The sequence below is a fragment of the Chiloscyllium plagiosum genome, unplaced genomic scaffold (assembly GCF_037043375.1).
Source record: "Chiloscyllium plagiosum isolate Xiang-an unplaced genomic scaffold, Cpla_swu_hap1 HiC_scaffold_3, whole genome shotgun sequence".
NCBI classification, from domain to species: domain Eukaryota; kingdom Metazoa; phylum Chordata; class Chondrichthyes; order Orectolobiformes; family Hemiscylliidae; genus Chiloscyllium; species Chiloscyllium plagiosum.
The window spans coordinates 42,116,407-42,136,995 of NW_028270141.1; the positions used below are offsets into that span (position 1 = coordinate 42,116,407).

The 20,589-nt window shown below is 41.8% G+C and overlaps 1 protein-coding gene across 2 annotated transcripts in view; it reads right to left on the reverse strand.

Moving 5' to 3' along the window:
- The window catches only part of tbce (tubulin folding cofactor E), a 62,040-nt gene continuing 41,451 nt past the window's right edge, over positions 1–20,589 (reverse strand). For both annotated transcript variants that reach the window (XM_043679874.2, XM_043679864.2), the window contains exons 12-17: positions 16,930–17,082; positions 13,380–13,533; positions 4,926–4,994; positions 3,813–3,872; positions 2,998–3,089; positions 1–1,758 (exon numbers count right to left, since the gene is read on the reverse strand). In XM_043679874.2, the coding sequence (XP_043535809.1) occupies positions 1,669–1,758; positions 2,998–3,089; positions 3,813–3,872; positions 4,926–4,994; positions 13,380–13,533; positions 16,930–17,082 (618 nt within the window). In that variant the 3' untranslated portion in view covers positions 1–1,668. The remainder of the gene's footprint in view (positions 1,759–2,997; positions 3,090–3,812; positions 3,873–4,925; positions 4,995–13,379; positions 13,534–16,929; positions 17,083–20,589) is intronic.

Sequence of the window (20,589 nt, forward strand, 5' to 3'; positions counted from 1 at the left end):
TCCAGCGAAAACCTTTTATTATATTTGCATAGGTTCTTCATACAAATATGTATCAATGTCAAATGTAATTCGAACTCTTGGAATCCACAACTTAAACATCTTTAAATGTGTAGGAGACTATACTTCCCAGAGAGAAAGCTTTGAAGGAGAGTAATATTCTACACGTTCTGAGATGCTTTGAACCCTAGAGGTGATATACCTAAACTGGAGGAATCTGTGAAGAGACCTACCTTGGAGTTCAGGCAGCACGTGATTAGTTTATAGGGTCTGAGGTTACAGGCAAACTACAAAAAGCAATAGGGGTAGGAAGATCAGTTTTTAACTGTTATTTTTACTGTTCCAAGTTTGGATCCCCCCAAAATGCAAATATTTTCGGGGTTTTATTTTTCACTCTCTCAAATGTCTGTCTCTCAACATCACACAAGGAAATTGAGAAGCATAGGAGAGACCAGACTCCAGTGACACATTTAATGCTGAAATATTCCAGTGCTAGGAAGTTCTCTTAATAGCTCAGGCAAAACTCCCACATTACCACAGCCCTCAAAAGTGAATTGTCCTAAAGTCTGTATTCAAGGACAAAGTCTAGAATTGGATTGTGTGGTCACATTATAGGTATAGATGTACAGATGTTAACAAAAATTAATATCAGTCTACTTAATTAATTTTCAAAATGACATAGGGATGTATACAATGTAAAAGTTTCAATTTATGGTCATTCCCACCATAAAATGTAAGTTATTCCTAACAGCTTCCTCAATTGCTCAAACTTTCTGACAGAGTGCTATTTTATACTGGATTTATAAATATATCACTTCCCCACTAACACTTAGAACATTATTCTCCTTTTAAAGCTTTATCACTCCTTCAACAATTCCCTCTGCTCCATGCAATATAGCTGGGAGGACAAGATGCTTTCAGCATGAGTCCACTTTGCAGTCACCGCCAAGACAGTTCCACTTTAACCCAGCGTGGTTTCATAATGTAGGGGCAAGGAGGGATTTTGGATATGGGAGTGCATTCAGCCAAGAATTATCTAAACTAATCTGCAGAAGGTATCTGGAGTTAAAATGCTTGTTAAGCCATGAATCAGAGTCCAATCCATTAACATTAAGGCCAAATGCCAGAACTATCAAAAGACACAACACTGAACCTTTCAAATCATTTCAAGTTATTGGTGGTTCAGAACTATTACTGTACAAACATTGTTTGAGAATGAGGTTAACCATTGAAAATCTGCATTAGGACAATCAGTAAATATTTGGTGTAATCGTTAAATAAAACATGTTAATTTTCAAACTGTTATAAACTGCATCTTCCAGATTGTTTATCCTGTAAAGATAAATTGAGCTTTGTTTTTTTTTCTTTACCAAAAACAATTAAATACAAAGTTGAGAGTTTTGATGCAGGTGCAAATTATAATGTGGACATTGTAAAATCTACATCACATTCTGTAGCTTCAAGGCGGCACTAAATAAAATTGCTGTCCACTGACCGACAACTAGCCAGCATTGTTTTAAATGCAGATGTAAAGAAGTACTGCTTCTAAAGTTGCATGTATCGGATCACATTCATCTTGAATAGTGCTGGGATCCTGTTAACGCAGAGCCTTGAGCAAAGGTATTTTTTTATGGTTCCTTTCCTTTATATATAATCAGCTAGCCACTGCAGCTACCATCGCACTAATATACAGTCTCCGCTTTCTATTGAGTAGTATGAAAGAGGCTTTAGGTCGTTATCCATATCTATTTCCACATCCATCTAAGAAAAAAAATTAAAAATCAGTCCTAGAATTGCTAAGAGCAGAGAATGCCACACATACTTGTGTAAAAGTCAATTTCTGAGACCAAATTTTAATTTGAAAAGTATAACATTGACTTTTAATACTTTCGAGGAATTAAAATCCAGCTTCTGCCATTGTCTCACTACCTCTTTATGGCAGCACATCAGCCAAACATTCTCAGGTCGAAGATGTACTCACCAATCCACCCTCAAAATGAGCTAAACAGACATGAGGAGCTGAACAGCCAACTTTGAATGAACAGCTTAGGCCAAGGGCAGGTTTGACTTCAATTAGCAAGTGGTGATGAGTAGAATTGCATTTTTCAGGGAATGACTTTTCCACAAGATCTTCAACGACTAAGGAAAATCAGTATACCGTATATACTCAAAAGAATTTTGTACTGTCACTGAGTTCTCATCAGGAACTCAGTTCATTTCTTCAACAATAATCTTAAATGTTTTATTGCTGTATCATTGCAAATATCTATAATGTTTAAAACTGAAATACAAAAAGTACTTTATAAAACTATTGCAAAGTGTTGCTTCAGTCTTGCTACTGCCTAAATGAGGCATACTCAAACAATCGTATTCCTGGTTCAGAATATGGCTGCTACTTCTGCATGTTGATGCATAGGTAGAGATTCACCCACCTTTCCCTTAACAAGCAGCTCTCCATGTCTTCATCTACAAACAATATAATCTAGTGGATAAGCTTGTGACATTAACTAAATAGCAGTTTGCATAGTTTAGATTTTACAGACCGGAAATTGACAAGCACAAGTTTATCGTTAAACAGAGTTGTAGGACGGGTGGGAGTGATGCTGCTAATACTATTGACTGACTTTGCTCTGTCTCCCAAGTTGGCTTTTACAAGTTTATGTATCCTCTTGAACTCCTGCTCACTTCCAAATATAAACTGCAGGAATTGCAAAATGCTGAAAAGGGATAAAACCACCCTACTTGTGACACTGAGTGAAGACATGGACTGACCCTTTCCTAATCGAGTCTGTTTGAAATCAACTGTTTTGTAAATCCTCAAGATCAATTCCTGCTCCTGAATGGCTCAGCAAATCAAAGAGCGATATCATTCTTTGAAAAAACAATTTTTGTTGGTCATCTTATTCCATTAAGAGTTTAATTTTGATTTTCATTCTAAATCTGATTATGACTAAAATAACTGAGTGAAATATGCTGACACTTTAAGATGGAACATCTCACCTTTGAGCTGATGTATGTCAATTTTAGTTCTGTACCCGGAATTTTGAGCAATCGATGGAGCAGCCCCCTTACTTTCTGAATGGTCATGGAGTCTACGTTAGCCGGTAAAACACAAATTTCAGTTTATGAGCAGGTAGTCCCAATACTTAGAGTCAATAACAGCATAGTCTTAAACAGGCTTACAACGTTGTAAAAGTTCTAAAGTGCTTCACAAAATGACAATCTGATAAATTCTGGATTAAGAAATATTAGGGCAGAACTTGATCAAAGAGGTGAATTTTAGGCATGTATTAAGAGAGAAAAACAGAGAGGTTGAAGGAGTAAACTCCAGAGCTTAAAATCTTAAACAGCTAGAGGCACAAGCACCACTGATGGAACAATTAGAATTGTGAATGGAGAAGAGGTCAAATTTGAAGCAACTCAAATATCATTGGAGATGGTAGGATTGGAGGAAGTTAGAGTGTGAGAGAGGGTTGTAGGGGCTGGAGGAAGTTACAGAGAGAGGGAGGGTTATAGGTACCAGAGAGAGTTAGAGATGGAGTGTTCAGGATCTGTCAGAGGTAAGAGAGAAGGAGGGAAGGCTGTAGGAACTACAGGAGATTAGAGAAGGAGGAATGTAGGATCTCGAGGTGGTTAGAATGAGGGACGGTTGTAGGAGCTGAGAAGGTTACAGAGGAAGCTTGTAGCAACTGGAGGAGGTTAGAGAGAGAGAGGGAAGGTTGTAGAAAGTTACAGAGGAGAGTAAAAAGATGGTTTATGGTAAGGAGGTGAAATTAGTTTGCTTTTATTTTGTAGATTAGAAATTTCTTTCTTACCTGGCAGTTTCTTCTCCAAAAGTTTTTGGTCTGGGTTGTCTGGGCACCTAATGGTCAAAACTGTTGAGATAAATTAGTAGACAATTTTGTCAAATCTGTCTTAGCACTCGCTTCATCTGTTTCCTCTCTGGGCTATGCTGAGCATGAGAAAGAAACAAGTTGCTACAATGCTTTCCCTTAAGTAAGGTGCAACCCTTTCTTTCCAAAACAAAATAATCCTACAGTTGTTCTGGATGTTTGTTAGGAGTACTGGAATCTCTAATGTCACTGTCCATTGCTCCAGTCTACATCATGGTAAAAGTGTTTGTTGCCACAGCAACTCAAGACCCCCTGAATGAACTATAACACTGCACCATCACCATCCCAAAGCCATTAGTTTTATATGTGGTTTCTGTTTTTCTGCACTAACCATAACAAAGTTCTTTATAATTTTAAAGACCTTTATTCAGTCACCCTTCAACCTTGTCCTTGGGAAAAATTCCCCAAAAGTTGAAGACTTTCCTGAGAGTCACAACCTCTCAGTTGTGGTATTAGCTTTACCGGCAGTCCCTTGGTTGTGAATGGGTTTTGTTCTGGAATCTGTTTGCATGTAAACAAAATGTATGTTGGGTCTTTAAAATTAAACCCCTGACTTGTGTCACATTTTTATGTATGAGCGTTTGTTAAGTCCACATTCATAAACTGGGGAACTCCTGATTTTTTTGGAAATTCTGCAGTGTGTCTGTAACCCTTTTGTAATATGGAAACCAGAACTTTGCAGAGTACTCAAAGTGTCTTTTAATTTTTAGTTCAATACAAAGTTAACACAACCTCTCAAATCTTTGTTCTGTTCCTGAAGAAATGAACCATTGTGTCCCTTTTAACTGCGTTATGAACCTGTATCACTACTTTAATAATTTGTGCATCTATATTCTAGACATCTCAATCTTCTATCCCATTCAGAACTTTATTTTCTCAAGGAGTACATAGCTGCCTTATTCATCAAAACAAAAGTGTATTAACTTATATTTCAACTAGCTTCCAAAGTCAGTTTCAAAAAAGGAATCAATTGTTTTATGCCAAAGAAGCTTTCTTGAACAGCTTAAATCTCAGTGCTGATGAATGTGCTCTCACCTAATAGCTGATCCTTTAGGGCAAACAACTTTTGTTGCTCCATTTCGGAAACTTCAGGAGGTCCAAACTCTGTTCAGGAAGAAGAAACAAGAAAATACTGTATGCTGACGCTCACTTCAACATGAAACAGTAATGATCAGCCCAATTTTTGACAACTGTTTTACATTTATTTGCTCTCTTCATGCTGAAACAAAAGTTTGGGTTAATTTGGCTGAGTCTGTTTTATTCCCTGGATGTTCACTGTGAAATGGAATGAATATTGATGCCATCTTGTCAGCTATTCAGCTGGAGACTGGGTGTGACAAGCAACATGACTTGCAGGACAAACTTTGTAAATAGATAGTTCGCTGGGTAAATGACTAAACAACCTAAATTACAATTTAAAGATCAGTCCCAGTGACTGATAGCAATGTGGGCTCTCGGTTTGATTGATACATGAATCACCCAAATATATATATATATAAAATATTTATATATTCTTCCTGTAATTTTAAAATAATAGATGACAACAGCCCATGCTCATCCAGTTCAAATGATGCAAACTTCAGTAATCAGGTTTTAGAATTAAGTAACATAGGTTTTAGAGCTATTCAAGAGGGATACATTATTAGATGCTAAAATTTTGCCTAGTTTCTCCCATTCTTCTTCATATTCTCAAATGATCAGAATTAAGCACACGACTCTATGTGTAGTGTCATTCACTCAGACTTAATCTAGAACGTTTTAAATGCATTAGCATCGCCTTGGCCACTGGAAAATGTTGTGCACATTTTCTTTATTCATCTTGGAGAACATATTACTGGGACTCACCATCTATCTCGAGATGAGCAATAAAGGTGATGGTGTAGGTGTTAACGCTAAGCAATCAACCAGGGAGTTCTAGATTTTTGACCGAGTGACGATGATGATACTACAATCTGTTCCCAAATCGGGAAGATGGGTGATTCGGAGGCGAATCTCAAAGGATGGTGTTCTCATGTGCCTCCTTTCAGAATTTTCTAACACAAGGAAGATTCAAACAAAAGAATGCTACCCTGAAAAGGACAGCCTTCACTTCAAACAACACAGTATCACAATCATAGAGTCAAGAGTTGTACAACATGGAAACAGATCCTTCGGTCGAAGCTGTCCATGCCAAACAGATATCCTCAATTAATCTAGTCCAATTTGCCAACATTTGGCGCATATCCCTCTAAAGCCTTATTAGTCATATAACCCTCCAGATGCCTTTTAAATGTTGCAATCGTACCAGCTTCCACCACATCCTCTGGCACCTCATTCCATACACGCACCATCCTCTGCATGAAAAAGTTGCCCCTTAGGTCCCTTTTATATCTTTCCCCTCTCACCTTAAACGTTTGCCCTCTGGTTTTGGATTCCACCACCTTGTCTATTCACTCTATCCATGCCCCTAATGATTCTATAAACCTCGATAAGGTCACCCCTCAGCTTCCGACTCTCCAGGGAAAACAGCCCCAGCCTATAGAGTCTCTCGCTATAGTTGAAATCCCCTCCAATCCTGGCAACATCCTTGTAAAGTTTTTCTGAACCCTTTTCAAGTTTCACAGAATCCTTCCTATAGGATGGAGACCAGAATTGCACACAATGCTCCAAAAGTGACTGAACCAATACCTTGTACTCTTATATTCAATGCACTGACCACGAAAAGCAAGCGTACCAAACACCTCCTTCACTATCCTATCTACCGGAGACTCCAATTATGAAACTGCACTCCAAGATCTTTTTGTTCAGCAACACTTCCCAGGAACTTCCCATTAAGTGTACAAGTCCTGCCCTGACTTGCCTTTCCAAAATGCAGCACCTCACATTTATCTAAATTAAACTCCATCTGCCATTCATTGGCCCATCTGATTAAGATCCCATTGTAGTCTGAGGTAACCTTCATCGCTGTCCACTACACCTCCAAATTTGGTGCCATCTGCAAACTTACTAACCATAGCCTCCTACGTTCACATCCAAATCATTTATATAAATGACGAAAAGCAGTGGACCCAGCACCGATCCTTGCGGCACACCGTTGGTCACAGGCAACCCTCCATTACCACCCATTGGTCTTCTACCTTTGGGTCAGTTCTGTATCTAAATAGCCATTATTCTAACCCTACTAACCAGTCTGCCATGAGGAACCTTGTTTAATGCCTTATTGAAGTCCATAAAGATCACATCTACCACTCTGTCCTCATCAATCTTCTTCATTACTTTTCAAAAAAAAAAATTCAATCATGTTAGTGAGACACTATTTCCCATACAGAAAGCCATGTTGACTATCCCTAATCAGTCCATGCCTTTCCAAATACATATAAATCTTGTTCCTCAGGATTCCCTCCAACAACTCGCCCACCATTAATGTCAGGCTCACTGGTCTATAGTTCCCTGGCTTGTCCTTACCACCTTTCTTAAATAGTGGCACCACGTTAGCCAACTTCCAGTCTTCTGAGACCTCACCTGTGACTATCGATGATACAAATATCTCAGCAAGGGGCCCAGCAATCTCTTCTCTTGCTTCTCACAGAGTTCGAGGGTACATGTGATCAAGTCCAGGGCATTTATGCATTTTAAGATATGCAGCACCACCTCCTCTGTAATATGGACATTTTTCAAGATGTTGCTATTTATTTCCCCATGTTCTAGATCTTCCGTATTCTTCTCCACACCAAACAGGATGCAAAATACTCGCTTAGTATCTCACCCATCTCCTGCACTTCCGCATGTAGGTGGCCTTGCTGATCTTTGAGGGGTCCTGTTCTCTCCCTAGTTACCCTTTTGTCCTTAATGTATTTATAAAATCCCTGTGGATTCTCCTTAACTCTATTTGCCAAAGCTATCTCTTGTCCCCTTTTGCCCTCCTGAATTCCCTCAAGTATACTCCTACTGCCCTTATACTTTTCTAGGGATTCTCTCAATCCCTGCTGTCTGTACCTGATATATATTTCCTTCTTATTCTTGACCAAAACCTCAATTTCTCTTGTCATCAAGCATTCCCTACACCTACCAGCCTTGCCGTTCATGCTAACAGGAACATACTGTCTCTGGACTCTCATCATCTCACTTTGGAAGGCTTCCATTTTCTAGCTGTCCCCTGATCTGTGAAGATCCGCCCCCAATCAATTTTTGAAAGTTCTTGCCTAATACTGTCAAAATTGGCCTTTCTCCAATTTAGAACTTTAACTTTTCGATCCAATCTATCCTTTTTCATCAGTATTTTAAAACTAATAAAATTATGGCCACTGGCCCCAAAGTGCTCCCCCACTGACACCTCAGTCTAATTTCCTTGTCTTTTTGCCCTGCCTTATTTCCCAACAATAGGTCAAGTTTTGCACCTTCTCTAGTAGGTAAATCCACATATGAATCAGAAAATTTTCTTGTACACTCTTAAGTCCCTCTCCATCCAAGCCCTTAAAATTCTATGGCAGTCCCAGTTTATGTTTGAAAAGTTAAAATCCCTTACCACAATCACCCAATTATTCTCAGATAACCGAGATCTCCTTTCCAATTTGTTTCTCAATTTCCCACTGACTAATTGGGTGGCTATAGTACAATCCCAATAAGGTTATCATCCCTTTCTTATTTCTCAGTTTCACCCAAATAACTTCCCTGGATGTATTCCCAGGAATACCCTCCCTCAGTACAGCACTAATTGTATCCTTAATCAAAGACGCCACTCCCTTCCTCTCTCGCTCCCCTTTCCATCCTTCCTATAGCATTTATACCCTGGAATATTAAGCAGCCAGTACTGTCCATCCCTGAGCCATGTCTCTGTAATTGCTACGATATTCTAGTCCCATGCTCTCAACCATGCCTTGAGTTCATTTGCCTTATCTGTTGGCATTTTGCATTAAAACAAATTCTAGTCATATTCCTACACTCACTAACTTGTGGTACCGGGAGTAATCCAGATATTACTATCCTTGACCTACTTTTTAAATTCCTGCCTAACTTCCTATATTCTCTCCTCAGAATCTCATCTTAAATTGTTTGGTCTCTCTCGCCTTTGAGAACATTCTGCACTGTCTCTGAGATATTCTTGACTCTGGCAGCAGTGGGACAATACACCATTCTGGTGTCTCACTGTTGGCTGCAGAAAGGTCTGTCTGTGTTTCTGACTAGAGATACACCTATCACAATCGATTGCTTAGAACCTGGCATACCCCTCATTACATGAGAGCCAGGCTTGGCACCAGACACCTAGCTGTTCGTGCTACATTCCCCCGAGAGTCCATCACCCCCTACATTTTTCAAAACAGCATACTTGTTTGAGATGGGAATAGCCACAGGAGACTCTCCTGCTGATAAACCGAACCTATCGTCACGTAGATGAGTTATCTCCCTCACTGCAAATGCCATCCATCACAGCCCTAGCTCCTGTAAATTCCTCACTGCTTCTCCCATGTCCACAGGTACTTGAAAACCAAACAGCAGAGGCAGTAGCTGTGAAGGTTGACTGCTGCGTCGGAGAGCAGTGTAGGTTTCTTGCTCGGTTGATTCACCTTCCATCATGTGGTTGCTGCCTTTGTCTCCCATTCTTTTTTAAAGTGCCATTGTTTTGTTCTTTTTTCTTCCAAAGTTCCAAAACAATGCAACAGCTTATAAAACAGTAATCACTGCTCCTAGAATTCGAGGAAATCAGCTCCAACACTGAAAATACTTCAAAAAAGGAGCAACTCCTTCTGTCACAATTTTTTCCTGTCCTCTATCTTGGATTACCCATCCTTATGAAAATGGGTAATTGAGCAATGTCTGGATAATTCCCATAACAGTTGGAGATTGGGGAAAATCTAGACCTCAAACTATAGAGGGAAAGTGAATTTAATAAAACCTCAGTATGGTTTAATGAGCTGCACTTCCACTTCTGAGCACAAATTTGTAGAGCCATGTCCCACTCTAGACTACCAAATATGATATCTGGGCTGGCATTCCAGTGCAAAATGAAGTGAGATGAGGTATTAAACCAAAGTCCCCAAGTAGTACAAGCAATTTATTAAATTGCTCCATTGCTTTAGGTCTTTATACCCTTAATACTTTGGACAGCACCAGGGACCCAGGTTCAATTTCAGCCTCAGGCGACTGTCTGTGTGGAGTTTGCACATTCTCCCAGTGTCTGCGTAGGTTTCCTCCCACAGTCCAAAGATGTGCAGGTCAGGTGAATTGGCCATGCTAAATTGCCCATAATGCTAGGTGCATTAGTCAGAGGGAAATGGGTCTGTGTGGGTTACTCTTCGGAGGGTCGGTGTGGACTTTTTGGGCCGAAGGGCCTGATTCCGCACTGTAGGGAATTTAATCTAATCTAATCTAATCATAAATGAGAAAGCTGTCTTCAGTAAAACTTTAATTCCACCTGGAGATGAGTTAAAACACAGTCTGATAGCAAGAATGGGATAAATGAAATGGGGGCACACTCATTCAACACTACAGTAGAGGTATAGCACAGCTTACTGAATGTAAAACTTGTACAAATGGGCATTCCCAAAAAATGGGCACTGATTGGAAGACCCAAATAACTCACTGGTAAAATAAACCCAATGGTAAAACACACCAAAACTTCTCTGAAATCACAACCAGCCACAAATTATGAACTATGATCAGCCATCAATGCACCAAGCTTTTTTTAACAATTTAAAGCAGTGGGTACACAGGTCAGTAAAAGCAAAAAGTAAGATTTAGGAAGCTGCAAGGGACATTCAGTATTATGCTACATAGTGTTGTATTGAATTCTCTCTTTTGGGGCAGTGATGGAAGAGTGGGATTCCCCTGGACCAGTAACCCAGAGAGCCAGGTAATGATCTGGGAACTAGGGTTCACATTTGACCAGGGCAGAATACAGTTAAAGAAATCTGGAATTAAAAGTTGAATGATAAGCATGGAATCAATGCAAATTGTTTTAAGAACCTCATCTGGTTTGAGAGATATTGTGTAATAAGATATTATGTTACAGGCTCTCTCTATTAACTCACTCAACAGCTCACTATATTCATTAATACTGGGTTCACGTTCATTTATTCATAACTCTTTACTAACCGCTTATTTAGTATAACACGCTTTCATTCATTCATTCATTTCATTTATAAAACCACAGTTCTGTAGTATTAAAATTTAAAAACAATCCTTTCCAACCCATTACAGTATTTTCAGACCTTATCAGTATTCACAACAATACCACCCCCAACAAGTCTCTACCAAACATTATAATATGAATCAGCCTTTACCAACTATCTCCTGGACCTGAATAGATGAGTACCTGTTAAACACCTTTTAACTGGGGCATTACCCCTTTAAGAAAGTAACTGACAAAAGAGCACATGCATGAAACTGCATGAATGAAAGAAACCCATCCCGGCAAATAGTAACTAAATTTCACCACACGGCTGCAGTAATCAGTTTGGTATCCTTTATTCTTTTTTATTATGATTTGTAACTTACTTAAAGCATATGGGCTAGTATTTTTACCAACATTTACTAATTTAAAGGACAAAAGGGCTCACACCACCTAATTATGCCAGCAGACCAGACATCCCAGCATTTAGCATGTTTTAACCCATCTCCTGTCTCCCAGGATGGAAGTCCTTCAAAGATTTATGTACTATAGATAACAAATGTAACACCATAGTAATAAGATTTTAATATATGTAGGAACTGTGTATAAAGGTGCACTTGTAAGAACTGTATTTTGGGATTCTATTGCCGCCTTGAACCTGTGCTGTGATTGCTGAATAAAGAGGCTATTTTCGCCACTCACTGATTTCGGTCGGTATTTGAACATGATCCCAAAGCTTCAATAATGTCCTCAGGGAAAGAAATCTACTATCCTACCTGGTCTGGCCTACATGTGGTACCAGACACACAGTGATGATTCCTGACTGCCCTCTGAAATGGCTCATAATTGTATGAAACTATGAAAATGTAGTCTCAAAGATGTGAAACTGGATCTGTCTCTGCATTCTCCACAAAGGCCCCTAACATCACAGGTGTTAGTCTTCAGTCAATTTGATTCTCTCCAAAAATATTAGGTCAGAAGCGGATGCCCAGTGGAGTTCCGTAGAGAACACTGTCGGGCCCACAACCTTTCTTGTGCTACAATAACGATCTGGGCAAAGGAACTAAAGGCATTGTTGCTAAGCTTGCAGATGACACAAAGACAGGTGGGAGAATAGGTAATGTTGAGGAAGCGGGAAGGCTGCAAAAGGATTTAGACAAAGTAGGAGAGTGGGCCCAAATAGCAGCAATTGAAATACAATGTGGAAAATGTGGGTTATGCATTTTAGTAGGAAGAATTGAGGCATAGACTATTTTCTAAATAGGGAAAGGCCAAGGAAATCTTAAGTATGAAGGGACATAACAATCCTAGATCAGGATTTTTCTAAGGTTAACATGCAAGTTCAGTTGGCAGTTAAGAAAGCAAATGCAATGTCGGCAATTATTTCGAGAACAGTAGAATACAAGAGCAGGGATGTACTGCTGGGACTATATAAAGCTTTGATCAGTCTGCATTTGAAATATTGTGAGCAGCTTTGGGCCCTGTATCTAAGGAAGGATGTGCTGGCTTTGGAGAGGGTGCAGAGGAGGTGTACAAGAATAATCCTTGGAATGGAGGGCTTGTCGTATGAGGAGCACTTGAGGAATCTGGGTCTGTACTCAATTAGGTTTAGAAGGATGGCGTGGACTTCTGATTGAAACTTACAGCAACATAGAGAGGCCTGGATAGAGTGGACATGAACATGATGCTTTAACTATTAGGAGCAACAAGGTTGTGAGGACACAAAATATCGGAATCCCCTCCATATGAGCACTGTGGGTCTACCTACAACAAATGGACTGCAGAGATTGAAGAAGGTAGCTCAGCACGACCTTCACAAGGATAACTGGGGTGGATAATAAATACTGGCCCAGCCACTGATACCTACATCCTGTTAGTGAAGAACAAAAATGTTGTTTGATAGCTCTCATTCCTCTGACCCATTCCAGAATGTTACAATTCTGTGACTGAGCATTCCCTTGAGCAAAAGAATACATTTAATACATATAAACATTTGTTCATCCTTATGTTCACTAAATCATGTCTCAGTGGTAATCAAAACTAAACCTTGTCTAATTAAACAGCAAGATCAAATATCTACACATTTGCCTAATGCTGAATGACTTCTGCTGTCTAAAGACAGGAAATCAGATTTCCTAACACCAAATTACGCATTCAAGTCTGTTCTGTCAATTAGCATCCTAAGATTGTTTTGCTTTATCATTTTTTTAAAATCTCTTATCCAACAGAAATCAATTTCAACCTTGAAATTTTCTATTCAGTCACGCAACTCCTATCTTTTCAACCTTAACAGCTTTTTGGAGAAGTTATAAATCAAAGGGGAAACTGGTTGGTTTATGTAATCAGGAAAGGTCAGACAGCAATCTGATACATAAAAACACATTATCTAACTATTTACTCACTCTCAATGAGCGACTGATATCTAGGATGCTCGGCACAGAATTCCTTATTAGGTCTGTTTTTCTCAGGATCCTGGTGTCCTCCAGCCTTCAGCCAGTCCTTCCCAAATTTCTTGCGATAGTCTAGCTCTGCTCCCTTCCTTTCATCAGCTGAAATCTACACCAACATTTCAATGTAAACAAAGAAACAGAGAATATTAACGTACAAGACACAACACCAAAACATGTAACAAATAGACTCATACAGCTTGAACAGTTAATTGGAAGCTTTACACATTCAAGATTGCAAGTCGATAAAAGTTTTCTCAATTACTTTCAGTCATAAAGTTTCATTCAAATATTTTCTTAAAAAAAATAGAAGTTGTCTCATTTTGCAACCGAATGCTTCTCTGGTCACCAGCCTGGGAAAACTATGCCAACACCGAAAGCAGGAAACATATGGCAGAGATTTAATGGCTTCATGGGAGATAGAGTGTTCTCCAAGTGTGTCAAGGCAGGAGAGAGTCTGTACCAATTTAAAAGCAGAACATGGGATGGGGAGCAAGTTTTGTTTTGCAGTGAACCCTGTTTCATTAATTCCTCTCTTCCACATCTGGATTAATTTTATGGAATCTCTTCCTCTCACGTACATGCTGGGAAAGTCACAATAAAAGAAGCTTTATTGGTTTAAACTGCGAAGATATTATACCAAATATTGTTTCTATATCCATATCCATAGAACTCCAAAATAAAGTAGATTGGCTTAATTCACTCAGTGGCACTTAACAGTGTGTGGCAACTATAAGACTGCCTGGTTGTACAGAACACTCACATTACAGCCTTTTTTCAGCTCAACTGACATAATCTAGTCTTCAGGTATCTATCAATAAACAATTTGATTATTGTATATAATTATACACACTGAGGTAGTAGCAGCCTGAAGAGATTTGAAAATACAGCCCTTGCAAGTTGCAAGGTATACTCTTCAACCTCACTAACGTAGAACATGCTTCCAAATAAACCTGTTGGACAATAACCTGGTATTGTGTGAGTTTTAACCGTAACGTAGAATAATATGACACAGGAGGAGGCTATCCAGTCCTTGTTGCCTATGAGAGTTTTTTTGGGGATAATCCAATAAAGTTCTGTTCTTTCCTCATTATCCTGTTAATTGCTCCGTACAAGTATTTATCCAACTTTAAATGTTATCATTGTATCTGGTTTCGTCCTTCTTCCAGACAACACACTCCAGATCACAACACCTCAATATGTACAAAGAAATGTTTCCTCGTGTCACCTTAGGGTTCTTCTGCCATTCATCTTAATTCCATGTTCCCTGGTTACTGATCCTCCTAACACTGGAAACAATTTCTCTTTATTTCGTCTATCGAAGCCATTCAGAATTTTAAACACTTCCATTATAGGCCGCAGGATACTGTGTGAGGAACAAACACATCCTAGGCTACATAACGCAAGGTCATGACTCTGAGTTAGACTAATTATACATCTAATGACATCAGATATGCTAATTAATGAAATTTCCATAAGAATAATAAACACTAATGCTTTCAAACATGCAAATTCGTTCCAGGTGCACAGCAAGAAACTGTCAACACCGAATATGCAAAATTAAACCTTCATTTTGTTGATATTTAAACATAGCATACATGTTCCAAATATCATAACAAACTTCAATTTATGCTGGTTGGGACTATCAAGTCCCAAATTAATTGTCATAAGCAGGAACTCTTTTCTTGTAAAGGGAAGGCTTGTGATGATGTGTCAGGAGTTAAGGATTTGACAAGGTTGATGCAGAGAAAAAGTTTCCACTTTGGATAGTCATTAATAAGGTGGAACAGTCCATCTTCCGCAGCTAAACTGGCACCCCCCCCCCCCCCCCCACCTTTTCCTCTGCTACATCGGCGCTGCCACATGCTCCCACGAGGAGGTTGAACAGTTCATCCACTTTACCAACACCTTCCACCCCGACCTCAAATTTACCTGGACCGTCTCAGACTCCTCCCTCCCCTTCCTTGACCTCTCCATTTCTATCTCGGGCGACCGAATCAACACGGACATTTACTACAAACTGACCGACTCCCACAGCTACCTAGACTACACCTCCTCCCACCCTGCCCCCTGTAAAAATGCCATCCCATTCTCCCAATTCCTTCGTCTCCGCCGCATCTGCTCCCAGGAGGACCAGTTCCAATACCGAACAACCCAGATGGCCTCCTTCTTCAAAGACCTCAATTTCCCCCCAGACGTGATCGACGATGCCCTCCACCGCATCTCCTCCACTCCCCGCTCCTCTGCCTTTGAGCCCCGCCCCTCTAATCACCACCAGGACAGAACCCCACTGGTCCTCACCTACCACCCCACCAACCTCCATATACATCGTATCATCTGTCGTCATTTCCGCCACCTCCAAACGGTCCCCACCACCAGGGATATATTTCCCTCCCCTCCCCTATCAGCGTTCCGAAAAGACCACTCCCTCTGTGACTCCCTCGTCAGGTCCACATCCCCCACCAATCCAACCTCCACTCCCGGCACCTTCCCCTTCAACCGCAAGAAATGCAAAACTTGCGCTCACACACCTCCCCCCTTACTTCCCTCCAAGGCCCCAAGGGATCCTTCCATATCCGCCACAAATTCACCTGCACCTCCACACACATCATTTACTGCATCCGCTGCACCCAATGTGGCCTCCTCTATATCGGGGAGACAGGCCGCCTACTTACGGAACGTTTCAGAGAACACCTCTGGGACACCTGGACCAACCAACCCAACCACCCCGTGGCTCAACACTTCAACTCCCCCTCCCACTCCACCAAGGACATGCAGGTCCTTGGACTCCTCCATCGCCAGACCATAGCAACATGACGGCTGGAGGAAGAGCGCCTCATCTTCCGCCTAGGAACCCTCCAACCACAAGGGATGAACTCAGATTTCTCCAGTTTCCTCATTTCCCCTCCCCCCACCTTATCTCAGTCCCAACCCTTGAACTCAGCACCACCTTCCTAACATGCAATCTTCTTCCTGACCTCTCCGCCCCCACCCCCACTCCGGTCTATCACCCTCACCTTGACCTCCTTCCACCTATTGCATTTCCAATGCCCCTCCCCCAAGTCCCTCCTCCCTCCCTTTTATCTTAGCCTGCTGGGCACACTTTCCTCATTCCTGAAGAAGGGCTCATGCCCGAAACGTCGATTCTCCTGCTCCTTGGATGCTGCCTGACCTGCTGCGCTTTTCCAGCAACACATTTTCAGCGATAGTCACTAATAAATCCAGTAAGGAATTCAGAAGAAATTTCTTTACCTAGAAAATAGTCAGAATGCAGAACCCGTTATGAATCAGGAGAAATTGAGTTGAATAGCCTGGACATACATAAAGATGATCTGGATAAGCATACAAGGGAGAAAGGAGCAGAGGGATACACTGGGAGGTGGAATGAAAAAGGCTGGGAGTAGATTCTTGTGGAACATTAATATCTGCATAAACACACAGTTGTTTGAAAAGGTCAGTTTCTATGCTCTTACAGTTCTATTTAATTTGGTATAAAGACACTTACCTCTGTTTTGTTTAATACATTCAGACGACCTAGCTTTGCAATGATAAGCTGCCGCACTGTCTTTGCGTTCTTCTCACGCTCCACCATTGCGTAGTCACTAAATTTCAGCTGTTCCAGGCTCTGGAGCTTGTTTAACTCATTCACAGTTGAAAACTTGAGAACACAAAAAGACAGAGCTCCCTGTAAATTTTAAGCAATTACATTTTCCTCCAGCAAAACAGTGCACAATAATTCAGAACAGTGTAGCCTTCTGGGAAGAATAAGAACAGATTTCTCTGAGTCTGATTGCCAGCATTTGTGAAGAAATTGGTTATTAGTAAATTTCTCAATTTAATTCTCATAGCTACTCAACGAATACGGTGTTACTTGGAAGATAGGAGGAGGAGGCCATTCGGTCCTTCAAATCTGCTCTGCCATTCATCAAGATCATGGCTGATTGTCCAACTCAATAGCCTAATCCTGTTTTCTCTCCTTAATCTTTAGTCCCATTTGACCCAAGTGCTATATCCAGCTGCCTCTTGAATATATTCAATGTTTCGGCATCAACTACTTCTGTGGTAATGAATTCCACAGGCTCATCACTCTTTGGGTGAAAAAATGTCTCCGCACTTCTGTCCTGAATGGTCTACCCTGAGTCCTCAGACTGTGACCCCTGGTTCTGGACACACCCATCAGCGGGAACATCCTCCCTGCATCTAACCTATCTAGTCCTATTAGAATTTTACAAATCTCTATGTCCTCCATTCGTCTGAACTCCGACGAGGAGAAAGTGAGGTCTGCAGATGCTGGAGATCAAAGTTGAAACTTTATTGCTGGAACAGCACAGCAGGTCAGGCAGCATCCAGGGAACAGGAGATTCGACGTTTCGGGCACAGGCCCTTCTTCAGGAATGAGCAGAGAGTGTTCAGCAGGAGAAGATAAAAGGTAGGGAGGAGGGACTTGGAGGAGGGGCGTTGGAAATGTGATAGGTGGAAAGAGGTCAAGGTGAGGGTGATAGGTCGGAGTAGGATGGAGGCGGAGAGGTCAAGAAGACGACTGCAGGTCAGGAAGGCGGTGCCGGGCTGGAGGGATCCGGCTGAGACAAGGTGGGGGGAGGGGGGATGAAGAAACTGGTGAAGTCCAAGTTCATCACCTGCGGTTGGAGGGTTCCCAGTCGGAAGATAAGACGCTCCTCCTCCGACCGTCGGGTTGTTGTGGTTTGGCGGTGGATGAGTCCAATGACCTGCATATCCTCGGTGGAGTGGGAGGGGGAGTTGAAATGCTGTGCTACAGGTTGGTTGGGTTGGTTCGTCCGGGTGGCCCAGAGGTGCTCTCTGAATCGCTCCGCAAGTAGGCGGCCTGTCTCCCCAATATAGAGGAGGCCACACCGGCTGCAGCGGATGCAGTAGATGATGTGGGTGGAGGTGCAGGTGAATCTGTGGCGGATATGGAAGTTTCCTTTGGGGCCTTGGAGAGAAGTGAGGGGGGAGGTGTGGGCGCAAGTGTTGCACCTCCTGCGGTTGCAAGGGAAGGTGCCGGGAGTGGAGGTTGGGTCGGTGGGGGGTGTGGATCTGACAAGGGAGTCGCGGAGGGAGTGGTCTCTACGGAAAGCTGATAGGGGAGGGGAGGGAAATATATCCTTGGTGCTGGGGTCTGTTTGGAGGTGGCGGAAGTGACGGCGGATGATGCGCTGTACATGGAGATTGGTGGGGTGGTAGGTGAGGACCAGTGGGGTTCTGTCCTGGTGGCGGTTGGAGGGGCGGGGCTCAAGGGCGGAGGAGCGGGAAGTGGAGGAGATGCGGTGGAGGGCACCGTCGACCACGTCGGAGGGGAAATTGCGGTCCTTGAAGACGGAGGCCATCTGTGTTGTACGTATTTTGAACTGGTCCTCCTGGGAGCAGATGCGGCGGAGACGAAGGAATTGGGAGAATGGGATGGCGTTTTTACAGGGGGCAGGATGGGAGGAGGTGTAGTCCAGGTAGCTGTGGGAGTCGGTTGGTTTGTAGTAGATGTCTGTGTTGATTCGGTCGCAGAGGGAACGGTCTTTACGGAAAGTGGATAGGGGTGGGGAGGGAAATACATCTCTGGTGGTGGAATCCATTTGTAGAAATGACGGAGGATGATGCGATGTATATGGAGGTTGATGGGGTGGAAGGTCAGGACCATGTGAGATCTGTCCTTGATGCAGTTGGAGGGGTGGGGTTCAAGGAGGAAAGTACGGGAAGTGGATGAGATGTGCTGGAGGGCATCATCAACCAATTGGGAGTGGAAACTGCGGTCTTTAAAGAAGGAGGCCATCTGGCGTGTTCTGTGGTGGAACCGGTCCTCCTGGGAGGAGTTGCGGCGGAGACAGAGGAACTGAGAATAAAGGATAGCATTTTTGCAAGAGGCAGGGTGGGAGGAGGTGTAATCCAGGTAGCTGTGGGAGTCGATGGGTTTGTAGCAAATGTCAGTGTTGAGTCTATTACCATTGACGGAGTTGAAGAGGCCTAGGAAGGGGATGGAGGTGTCTGAGGTGGTCCAGATGAATTTAAGGTCGGGGTGGAATGTGTCGGTGAAGTTGACGAACTGCTCACCCTCCTCGTGGGAGCACGAAGTGGTGCCAATCCAGTCATCAATGTAGTAGAGGAAAAAGGTGGGGAGTGGTATATTCAGGACATGATCAGCAGTATTTTCAAGTAAAATATCGACAATAAATTAAATTGGTGGCTGATTGCATACAGATGCTGTCAGTCAATAATGCAACAAGGGATGTATGTATTGCATTCTAAGTGGTCTAGCTTGGCTCAAGTCTTCTAAGATTGTGTCATGATTCTTATAATTGATGTGGAATTTGCAATTAACACTTTAGTCAACATCTAATGTGGTTATGCTGCCAATGATGTAACCTTCACAGATTATGTTTCTCAGTGTTGATTATCTTAGAAATTTGAGCTGTTGAGCAATGTATAAAGTGGGACATGTGCCAAAGTTTTTTCTTTCTTTTGCTTTGTACACTTGGAGGGCCTTATAATTAAAACCCATGATTAACTCCTAAGTGTTTTTGTTCAATTATCACATCTTCATTTTATTGTTGTCTGTCGTAAAAAATATTTACTACATAGGAACTAAGAGATAGTCATATTGCTTTGTTGTTGAATGTTTCAGATGTTAACTATCTAGTTTCAACTAGCTTGGACCAAAACTAACAATTCAGACTAACTTCAAAAACATCTGAAATAGCCTATTTTTCAACCAAGTTTCTAGTCATTCTTCCTCATTCCCTTTAACTTGCTCTTTGTCCACTCATTTTGTTCTTGAACTTTACGAAGTAATGAAACAATTGATCTTGCTATTGGTTAGTTATAAATATTTTGGTGCCAATTAACCACACCAGTAGCGTGTTCAGGACAGAAAATAGTCAAAACACAAGTTTCTGTTCTGGTGGCTCGGTGGTTAGCACTGCTGCTTCACAGCACCAGGGTCCCAGGTTCAATTCCAGTCTTGGGTGACTGTCTGTGTGGAGTTTGCACATTCTCCCCGTGTCTGTGTGGGTTTCCTCCAGGTGCTCCGGTTTCCTCCCACAATCCAAAGATGTGCAGGTCAGGTGAATTGGCCATACTAAATTGCCCGTAGTGTTAGGTGCATTAAGTCAGAGGGAAATGGGTCTGGGTGGGTTACTCTTCGGAGGGTCGGTGTGGA